The sequence below is a fragment of the Clinocottus analis genome, unplaced genomic scaffold (assembly GCF_023055335.1).
Source record: "Clinocottus analis isolate CAN_PGR_092001 unplaced genomic scaffold, fCliAna1.0.p SCAF_25, whole genome shotgun sequence".
NCBI lineage: Eukaryota > Metazoa > Chordata > Actinopteri > Perciformes > Cottidae > Clinocottus > Clinocottus analis.
In genome coordinates, this window is record NW_027175987.1 from 5,221,448 (window position 1) to 5,232,828 (window position 11,381).

At 41.2% G+C, this 11,381-nt stretch overlaps 1 protein-coding gene across 1 annotated transcript; it reads right to left on the reverse strand.

Annotated features, from left to right (window-relative positions):
* Positions 1-16: 16 nt before the first annotated feature.
* On the reverse strand, positions 17-6,853 carry tmem47 (transmembrane protein 47). Its single transcript, XM_068591192.1, has 3 exons — positions 6,422-6,853; positions 1,937-2,077; positions 17-1,618 (listed from the first exon to the last, which is right to left on the reverse strand). Exons 1-3 carry the CDS (start codon positions 6,645-6,647, stop codon positions 1,440-1,442), a joined length of 546 nt encoding a protein of 181 aa, XP_068447293.1. The 5' UTR covers positions 6,648-6,853; the 3' UTR covers positions 17-1,439.
* Between the last annotated feature and the right edge of the window lie 4,528 nt (positions 6,854-11,381).

An 11,381-nucleotide genomic window follows, 5' to 3' on the forward strand; every position in this document is an offset into this window, starting at 1 on the left:
CACTTTTTTTTCCTAGTACATGTTTATTAAGTTTTCAAACCAGTGGGAATCAGAAACACAGCAGCAAACTGTAGTAACATGCACATACTCACTTTCTCTAATATTTGAGATATTACAAGTGCAGCTCTCCTGCTGCCACTCCTTGTGATCCCAATGTCTTTCAGGTTTTATACATTCCATTTTCTGCTCAATTGATCTCAGGGTCCTCATAACACAAATCATGCACAGCATATTTCACTCGAGCATCACCTAAAGTACTCCATCAAGAACCTAAACTTGGATGCAAAAACTATATATACTGACTTTTTCCAATAACTACAATCAATTGAAGCTACAGCCTCTCGTTATCGTAATTGTGTGGCGTTCTTATGGGTGCGCACGCTGCTGTGTGCATTCCCATTCTTTACAGCGTCAGAAGACATGGAGGCATCACATGAGGGAGGTGTGTGAGCACATGCTAAGTGGTATGATCATGCAGACATGGCACACTTGGCATACATGGTCATTTGCCATCTTCCTTCCCACTGGTCTTTTAGTAAATATTACTTTATTATGCTTATTGCGCATACTTGCATATAGCACAACCATTTGATCAAAAAGCAGGTATACCTCGGATTATGTTGCATGGCTGCATCAGCAGCCAGGGTTTACCGCTCTGCTATTCATTAACCAGTAACTGTTTCTCTCACCAGTATGTTATCATTTGGAGGTGGCTGTGGAATGTTTTTACTGTCTTAGGTAGCTTCTGTTTATATACAGTATCTACAGAGGTTTTTAATACTCAGGATAGGGCAGGAGAAAATGAAGCCATGTATCTGGAGCTTCATGACGTGCTTTTTCTGACGCATTACACTCTACTGGAAGAAGGCAATGCCGAGTTCCAGTGGCAGTGTAACTCTGGGGAAATGTAGCATTTCCTGAGGTGTGCCTTGTCTTCCTCACTTTGTCATCCTTGTGATATCGCTTCAATAGGCCTCCCTGGTTCCCTTACTTCCTTGATTGGCCCGAGTTTACATCATTCTCTGCTCTGATTGGTTATTTATACCACCAAGTTGTCCCGGTATGCGGTTAGTAAATCCATCTGCTCCCTCTAGATTTTCTGTCCAAATCTAAGATCTACTGGAGTTCCACTTAAAGGGGACACAGATATCTGAATACTGCAATTCTCTCCCAAATTTAAACTTTGCCGGGTTGGATTTCTTTTCCCCACTGGGTTTGCTGCCAAACGTTCTGAGAGAGCACAGGGCTTCAGTCCAATGAGTGAGGATAGTCTTTTGAGGCCGTAGGTTCACAGTGTCAAATGAAATATCTAATTTCTATTCCCGAAACTAACAATAAGTGTTTGTATGTCCTGTTTTTCTTGTCTGTGTTTGTGCACTGTGTAACGGACAGAAGGTTCCAATTACTGAGAGTCTCCATTTCTCCTCGTCTCACACATTTTAGTAGTAGTCTTCATAGTTTTTGGGGTTGAGGCAATAGAGGATGGCTCCTCCGAAAGAGAAGATGGTGGATCCCCAGGCCAGGCCGTAGCCCCAGTTAAACTCGTGGTACACCCTCAGACTGATCGTCTCTATGAACTTGATGGGAAAGAGGACCAAGCTGCACACCTGGAGCACCACTGCAGAGGAAAACGGGAAAGAGAAAGTACTAATGTTAAATATTATATAGATAATTATGGTAGCTACATATATGTAAAACAATAACTGAGCAGCTTCTATAAACTGGAAGGAGGTAGATACAGGACACTCCAAAATCCTATGTTTAAATAATGAATGGTTTTAGTGCCTTGGCCTTGGATCTTTCCCCCTCACCGCCAACTGGATGTTGATTATTTTGGAAGCTGGACAGTCATTGTTTTGTATCTGTGGACAGTCCTTCAGCTCTTCCTTAATGTTCTTTGCTGGTTTTTTTTTCGCAACAGAGTCTCTTAACGTACCTGCGGAGAACAGCATGATGGCCACTGGCTTGTAGCAGCGACTCCTGGAGCCCGAGCACAGGGAGATGAGCGCCACGAGGAAAGAGAGCAGGGTGAGGGCCGCCCCCCCCAACAGCAAGGCCAGTGTGGCGATCTGCCAGTCTGAGACAAACACACACAGGGACAGAGAGAAGGAGACATTGAGGGAGGAAAGACATGAAATCACGCTGAGACAGAGAGTGACATGTAGGTAGCTAAAAGGAAAAGGATGTTACTCTGTAGAGCCCTGTCTGCACTGCTGAGGAGGGAGGAAAGGAGAGAGATGAGGAGAGATAGGAGGACAGAATGGGTCACACGCCCAGTTGGTGAGCTACAGTTGCACTGCCATGCTCGTTCTTACACAAGAGAGAAATGATTGCGCTCACTAACATTTGTGGTTTGTGATTTACCGCGGCGTAAACAGTGGCTGGGAGGTTGAGGCAACTCCTCGTGCACATTCTGAAGAGCTGCTGATGGCTCATCGTGTTTTGATGTCAGCCACTGGGGAGCCATAGCCAAGAAGAAGAATGTGAACCACGCAGTGAATAACTCTCAAACGGAGCACAGCAGTTTCTGGCTGACAAGAAACAAACAAACGCACACATGCCTGGCTACGCACGGATATCGGCAAGGTCAGTATTGGATCCCGATACAGCAGAACGGCTTCTGTGAGGTGACTCAGATAATGAGTATCCCTCCCTCCAGGCTGATGCCAGCTCAGCAGCATTCTCAGCATTTCATTCAGACTTACTCCAAAAACACTCAAGTGGATATAACTGCAATTTCAGTTTTCTATCCTTGTTGGATAAGCGAGGGAGAAACTACAAATTAAATTAGAGATGTGTCTGTCAAAAAACAAACATTATTGTATACATTTTAGTTTTCTTTGCACAAAAAACTTTTTCCCAAGACCTTATTTGTTATGGGTCTGCAACTAAGGACTGTTGAGAGACAAACTATGTATTATTGTTTCAAGATTAAGGGTCTTTCCTTACGTATCTCTTTCGTAGTTTTACTGTGTACTGATGGAAACAGGAGGTCCATTTGTAAACAGGCAGAGGATATTATGATGAAGCATTTGATTACACAGCAGGAAATCATTTTTAGTACAGGAAATGGGGGTGAAAATAACATCAAAGCATAAAGTGTTTAAATATTCCTGGGGTGTAACATTTATAATTGAAAGATTGTAGTATGTTTTGCCTTTTTTTAGGTAAGTATACATTGTGTAGTCTATTAAGGAGCCTCGGAAATAAAAAGGATTAAGTCAAGAATATTTCCTTTCTGTTGAGGCGGAAAATCATTAAAACGTTCACCAGCGGAGAGAAAGTGACGGGACATAAGCTGCTTAAAATACAGTTCCCACTCTTGTTGGAGGGAAACTTTATTTCAGGGGCCAAGCAGCTCAAATATAAACAAACATCAACTACTTCTGACCAAATATGGTTCAGGAGTTAGAGTTTAAAAATGGACCCTGTCACCACAGGATGTTGGAAAAAGCCCACAAAAAGCAGAGCACCCGCTCCCTCCAGCCTTCAGCTTGCACAACACGAGGCCCCCTTGAAGAATGACCCCTTGAATGTCTCTGCCACTGCCTCACTGATTCCCTCTCAGCGAAGGGCCACAGTGACTTGACCTGTAGTTGAAAAAGCCCATCACTGGGATATCTTCTCTCCGTCGGTTTGGTGCCTTCAGCCCAGCCGGCCTTATCAGTGCGCTGGTGAAAACAGCAGGATGCAGAAAGTCATATCATCTCCCATTTGGAACAGACTCCGTTCACTCTGAGCAAGAAACACCGCCAGAGTCAGAGTGCTCAAAGGCTTTGACGAGCAGGATGCGCCAAACTATTAATCTGAGCCCAGCATGATGACAGATGGAAAAGGAGATACAGTACATCAGATCCAATCACAGTATTAATTATGGTCACTGCTTTGGTTTTAATCAAAATAATCCTTCAGGGGCTCAAATGCTGTTTCTTTGTCTGAGACAGTGGTGGAAGATCTGTGTCACAAAAGTGCCTTGAGTGTGTCTTGCTGTCACACACACTCAGTCTCACTCTCTGAAGGCAGCAGGATGGAGAAATTAAGAAGCAGGAAGATCGTCAAGAAGAGGTCCCTGGTTCAAAACCCCCAGTGTCCGTGAGCAAGAGGCTGAACCTTCACAAGCTTAACAGGCTCTCTGTATCCGACATTTTGCTGTGACCTCTCTCAAAGACAACACAGCCACCCAAATACTGTCTGGATAAGGTATTACATTATTAATATGCTTCGGCATCACTGCGTCTGACTGAGCTTGGCTCGCTAACACACCGGCTCCACATTTGTCGCTTCATCTCGCACCGACCTGGCATCCACACACACACACAGCTCTTGCACGACCGTTCCACATTCCTAGCTCTGTAAAGTCTGTATCTTTTATACTTGACCTCCGATCCTCAGCCTAAGTGTGTATGTGTTAGAAGAAATAACTGAAAGAGAGGAGGAGCTTTTATTTGCTTCTGCATAGTTTAAAACACTTCATGAGCATGTAACGAGGCAATATCTCACATCTGCTTTCTAATTCACGCTGCATATTATTTTACCAGACACACACATGCAGACCTTGCAGAGAAAAAGCTCAAAACATCTGAGCGGCCAGCTGGTGTTTCAGACTAACAGGATTTATTTAATGCCCGGAGCATGACACTGAGGAAATATTGGGGTCTGGTAAAGGGGGGGTAGATTCAAATCAATAAGCCTAGCCAAGCACAGGCCTGAGGAAATGGGCAGTTTGCTGTGTGCATTTACTGTGGTATGCTGCTGCTGCTGAGAGCTGAGAGCTGACACAGAGACTGCATGTCTTTATATGGCACCAAAGTGCACTTTGTCTGCGCTGACAGAGGAGAATCGGGGCCAACGTGACCCACAGTTACTCATCTCTCAGACAGAAAGAAAACATTTTGTCAGACTAACAAAAACACAATTCCCCACTCAGCACACAGGATTGGGTCAGGCACAGCAAAATGTTAAGTCAATATGAATATATATATATATATATATATATATATATATATATATATATATATATATATATATATATATATATATATGAGCACACAGAGGCACAGGAAAATACTCAGGGCAGCTGTAGTCTTGAGTAGTAAATAAATCAATAATTTACATTTAAAGAATAGAATAGACAATGTTTATGCAAATCCCTTGTGAGATAAATAATACATTATTCAGTGCTAATTACAGAGCAGTCACAAGAAAAACCCTAAAAACAAAACTCCATGAAAGTCCCGACAGTAAAAATGTAGTTGCTCTAGTGTTTGTACTGGATTGTACTGTAAAGTGTTTCTATGTTATATTATCCACCTGTAACCTACTGTATTACAACGATACCACTAACTGGTGGTCTAATAACATGCCAGTGGGAAATAATCCTCAAAACAAAATTAACATTACAAATTGCAGGAATATGTGTGTTTGATCACATTGGATTTTGTTGTCAGAACAAAGCCAATATTTCCCTATCAATATATATATATATATATATATATATATATATATATATATATATATATATATATATATATATATATATATATATATATATATATATATATATATATATATATACACATTTAATTCTCTTTATGGTAATTTGTTCCCAACCACCGTTTTATCCCTGAATGACCAGATGTGATGGAAATATGAAATGCTTCCAGAAAAAAACCTTGATGGGGACTTTATAAGGAAGTTTTTTTTTAATAGAGGGACATCAGCATTTCAGCAGTGCTTCACTTGTTTCCCTGGTTACTAATCTCCAGGCATCTGGATCTCTGGGGAGTTCTCTGCTCTGAGTTGCCCTCGCTCCTTGGCCGGTGAAGAAACCCACACAAAGGCTCATTTTGTGAGCAACAAAAGGCCAAATGAAACCCCAGCTGGACCGCTCCTGGCCAGGCAAAATTCCCACATCATTCAGTGGTGAACTAGGCAAATGTTTGGAAAGAAAAGTGAACTAGAGAAAAACTAAATATGTCTTACTCATTAAACTTTGACACTCAAGGAGAAACTTTTTTGAAATACTTTTTTTTAATTTCCCATGGAAGGCAGCAATGTGCCGCATTGTTCACCATCGTATTTAATGAGGAAAAGTTCTGCAGTTTAAATTAACCAGGCAATTACTAATTATAAAGTAATTAACATTTAGCACTCTCTTGGGTGATGTTTTATAATGCTCACCCACAGAACAGATTGGTTCAGCAGAGCACTGTCTGCGTGGACCCTTTGTTATCCCTGCACGCCATCTGACTGTCATTTAAATACGCGGTCTGCGCCACGAAATCTGCTTTTTCACAGGTCAAACATTTCTGAAAACAACTACAACTTGGTGTTGGTTTGAAAGTTAAAACAAACAAAACACATGTAGCATCCCTCCATCAGCAACAATAAATCAGGATAGGCACATGAGCGTCTGTCTCACCGGTGGCCAGCGTGCTGTTGCAGGACCACTCCGCGGAGCTGGCGGGCTTCCAGCAGGACACCCACATGGACAGGTAGTACTGGTCGTCCGCCGTGACCCACGCCGGGCTCAACACGGCCCCTGCGTCCAGACACAGGGCGAGGAAGACGCACACCAGTCCCACCAACTTCAGGGGCGTCCACGCAGACACCCGGACCTCCTCTGTGCCGCCCACGGATGAAGCCATTATCTAAAGTGTCTTACTCATTTAAAAAAAAAAGAAAGAGAAAAGAAGAAGTGGATGTCTGTTTTGGGGTTTGCGTTGTTCCCCAAATCGAGTCAGGTTTAGGTTGTGGTTGTCCCCGTGCCCGTGCCCGTGTTTTGGGTAGCAGGATGGGGAGCTGCCGCTCACTCCGCGTCCCGAGTCCAGAGGACGCTGCTGCCGCTGCTGGAGACCAGCGCTCTGCTGCGGGGCCAGCTCACAGATCAGGAATAACACAGCGCTGCACCTGCTGGGTCCTAGCGCCTGGGTTACACCCACCACCCACTTACACAGCACCTCCCTCCCTCTTCTCCCCCCCCCCCCCCCCCCCCCTCTCTCTCTCTCTCTCTCTCTCTCTCTCTCTCTCTCTCTTGTTTTGTGTGTGTGTGTGTGTGTGTGTGTGTGTGTGTGTGTGTGTGTGTGTGTGTGCGCGTGTGCGTGTGCGTGTGTGTGTGTGTGGGTCCCGTGTCAGAGGATGTCGTATGTGAACGGATTGTAAATCCCTCTGAGGAAAATTTGAGGTTTGGGGGTATACAAAATAAATTGAATTGAATGTAGGAGTAAAATAAACAAAAAACAATAGGCATTGAAAACAGAAGTCTGTTAGATGCTCCCATTGCCGATTGAACTCTTGACAACCGGTATGGGAGTCTGTAGCAGAAATGTTTTATTGTCAACGTCCTTATTACTAGTTCCACAACTTCCAACAAGACTCACTAGACCAGAATCTAACATTCAACAAACTGACTCGCATATATCAAAGGATGCATTTTTCTTTCAAATATATAAACCACTCTGTCACATTATCGATGCAAATACAATGGGGGTATTCCAGAAAGGAGGTTCAACAAACTCTGAGGCCCAATCCCAATCTCCACCCTAAACCCTCAAGCCCTAAACCCTCAGGGACTCACTGACGTCAGCTGCTAAATGGTTGAGTGTGAAAGTCTGTGAGGGTTTGAGCTGGTGTGAATATGAATGGGACAGCACTTTACTGCAACATCACGTGACTACATTAAAAATGTTGTGTACAATTATGTATTTTATTTTATTCTGTTTATTCACTGGTTCAAACGTCTTCCTCTTAAGATGAGAAGTCATTTTATATTATTTATTTACTCGTTTTTGTCAAAATAAAATGTATGATTAATGTACGGAAAAATCTACATATTCTGTTTGCATTTCTCTAATTCATGTGTTTTTATGTTCCATAATGTTGTAAAGGTATTTTATCGGCTAAATGCCCACGTGCCTCTTTGTTTACCTTTTTTTTTTACGTCTCCGTTCTTCCATTGGGAACAGCGTGTCTAACCTCATGTTGCAATGCATTGTGGGTAATTCCCTTAGGCAAAGTCAGCATCTAATGTTGACTTACGGAAAGGGTTCATAAAGGACTCAAAATGTCTGCCACAGAGCCCTCAGGCACTCCACCATGTAACACTGGGACACCCCTAAACCCTCAAAGACTTCGCGGGAGCGCGCCTCAAAGTCCGTGAGTCCATAGGGGTGGAGATTGGGATTGGGTCTATCCCTGAACTCTGAGTTGATTTACTCTGAGATGGGAAACTCGGAGTCTCCGGTTCCAGAACAGCTGATCTGCATTAGTTCAATCAACTCTGAGTATGTTCACCCTGAGTAAAGCGCGTGCATGAGTATTATAAAAAGCCATCATCAATGGAGCCCCGATATCACGAGTCACCATGCCAACGGTAAATAAAAGAGCAACATATTTCACAGCAATGGAGTTGGAGGTCTTCTGCAGGCCCACGGTGAATATGAGCACGTATTTCACCGCAAGTGCAATACAGTTGCAGCAGCGAAGGAGAGAGAGCGGCATGGGAACAGACTGCTGCCCGAGTCAACGCGGTAGTTTGAATGAACTATTCCACTGACTTAACATTTAACCATAAGATTGTAGCAGCCTATGGTTATGAATATAAGTAGGAATGAAATCTGATTTTCATTTAGATGCAATCCAACAGGGGTAAAAAGGACCTGGAAGCAGCTAAAAATAAAATATAAAAACATACTTCAAAAAGGTAAGGCATATATTGCTAGGCTATGATTGCGCCTGACTTTAATTTTAATTCATTTTTTTTAAATTGACTTAGGCGATTAAACAAAGTAAATATTAATTCAGTGGCTACTTGAAATAGTAAATTAATCCCCTAATAAAATGTTGTTTTTACACGTCTTCTCACTTAATACCCCACATAGGAGACACTTACACATTTTTATTTTATACCTATTGAAGTCATTTAAAGTGACGCTGTCGCCGACACCAACACATTAAAATACTAATTAAAGTATTGAGGTTACTTTTCCTCGCAGCTCTACAAACTGGTGCCGTTCCAAAGTGCTCTGCATTCCCGAAAGAAAACGACCGTTTGTAAAAAAAAAAAAAATAATTTAAAAAAAACGTAGCGCGATGCATAAAATGTGCTGTGACGTAAGTGCACGCCCACAGGAACAGCGGTATCTTCTAACAGATATTCCTCTGGAAATGATAAAAACGTCTCATCTGGTCGGGAGACTCTCTCATGACGTAAAGCATTTCGAATCACGAAGGCTTCGATCTCAATCGGATCTGGTAGGAATGGCCAATCAGTGTCTAGCTTTCTTCATGTGGGAGGCGACAGGTATAAACTCTGGGTTTCTTGTAGAAAACCTACCAGCAAGCAGGTTCCGTTCACAGAGTCTGTTACCATGGTGATTGAGTCAGAGTTTCAGTTACCTCTCTTTCTGGAACGGATAACTCAGAGTTTCCCTTAACTCAGGGTTAACTGACTCTGAGTTTCCACATAACCCGCTTTCTGGAATACCCCCAATATGTCATTGACCACAAACACATGCACAATATGTCAAACATCCAGGACAAGACAAGTCATTAAAAAAATCTTATAACTGGAGTCCCGTATGGGTAAACCTTTGTTTTGATTCACCTTTTCCTGCTTCTCTCTTGCAACACACTCTACCATTCTTCCCTCTCCTCTATCTCTTTAGGTTGTTTAACATCCCATTTTCTCTAACACACACACACACACACACACACACACACACACACACACACACACACACACACACACACACACACACACACACACACACATGGGAAGCTATACACAGCAAATTTTTCTAATTGAACTAGGCTAATCCTTTGGCCTGAGGGAGGAATCCTGGAGTTAATTCATATTGATTAACTCAAACTCGCACAGTGATGTGTATATATATATATATATATATATATATATATATATATATATATATATATATATATATATATATGTATATATTACACACAACCACACACACGCACACGCGTGTGCGCACAAACACTCACAAATTTAAGAAAATTGACTTCATAGTATATTTAAACGCAACAACAACATCTGTGGTAGACCATCTGTGTCAATTTCTGTTACTTTACATTGAAGTATAACCAGCTGTTTGAACCCCTGAATTAAAGATAATAGTGGTCATCTATTGATTGTAAGATTTAGTGAGCTATGTGAGTTCAATTTCAGGAACCAAATAGACTTGTATTACTTATTTTATACGGTTTATACATGAAGATGAAAATATCCCTCTTTCTCAGCAATTTTGATTTGATTATTTTGTGTGTGCGTGTCTTTGAGTTGGAAGAGTGTAGGTCAACTGTTACTGGCGGCAAAGTCTTTCAACATCATTACTGATGGTTATAGATTGTAATCATTAGAGTCTGTGTGTAAACACAGGAACACATGCAGACACAGTCCTCTCATCAATGTTAAAATAGCATTAATGCCGTGGGTGCACAGCTCAAATATTTGATCATGCTTGAAGTACAAAATGTCAGATTTGAACATTTTTAATGAACTAACATCAAATGTTAACAAACTGCGTGAACAGAAATTTGCAATTGTTTTCTCCTTCTCTTCCAATCAACGGCCAGCAGAGCACAGTGGATTAGTTGATAAAAAAAATATACATTTGTCAGACTACATACAAAAGACATATAAATAAAAATTAATTGGTTAGGGTTTGTTTTCTTTCAAGGCCATGAAAATATCAATTGTAACACAAACTCACAAAGTGATATGTGAAGGTTGCTGCAGTCATTGGCTTTTTAAATGTGTCTCACAGCCATCCAACTAGGATTAAAAACTAAACTACTATTAATATCACCTTGATTGGTATTGCTGCACTAAATGGCTAATACTTATCTTTTCAAAGATATTCCAACAATGATTATTCCATTTTTCCCAATAAAATTCAAATTCAAAATTCTTTTGAATATAATTTTGTGTTCATTATACTGATAAAATCAATTATATTGAAAATGAAAATGAAAGAAATAAAAATGCTTTTGTACAATCCAGTGCAGGTAAAAGGTAGTGTAAAATGTTATTAAAATAAAAGAGAAGATTCAGTTGTTGTTGTTGCTGCTGCTGCCATAAACACATTTCCCTCTGGAGATGAACAACGTATCCATCCATCCATCCATCCATCCATCCATCTATCTATCTATCTATCTATCTATCTATCTATCTATCTATCTATCTATCTATCTATCTATCTATCTATCTATCTATCTATCTATCTATCTATCTATCTATCTATCTATCTATCTATCTATCTATCTGATAGTTTGAATTCCGTTGAATTAAGTTATTCCGCACTATAAAGTATTCTTATGAGAGGTTTCATTATTATGGTCTGTTTCGTCAGTTGATCGTGTCC

Coding starts and splice junctions, on each gene's coding strand:
- tmem47 (XM_068591192.1), bottom strand. CDS start 6,647: ATGGCTTCATCCGTGGGCGGCACAGAGGAGGTCCGGGTGTCTGCGTGG. Junction 2,078..6,421: donor CAACAGCACGCTGGCCACCG/GTGAGACAGACG, acceptor TGTTTGTCTCAG/ACTGGCAGATCGCCACACTG. Junction 1,619..1,936: donor CATCATGCTGTTCTCCGCAG/GTACGTTAAGAG, acceptor TTTCCTCTGCAG/TGGTGCTCCAGGTGTGCAGC.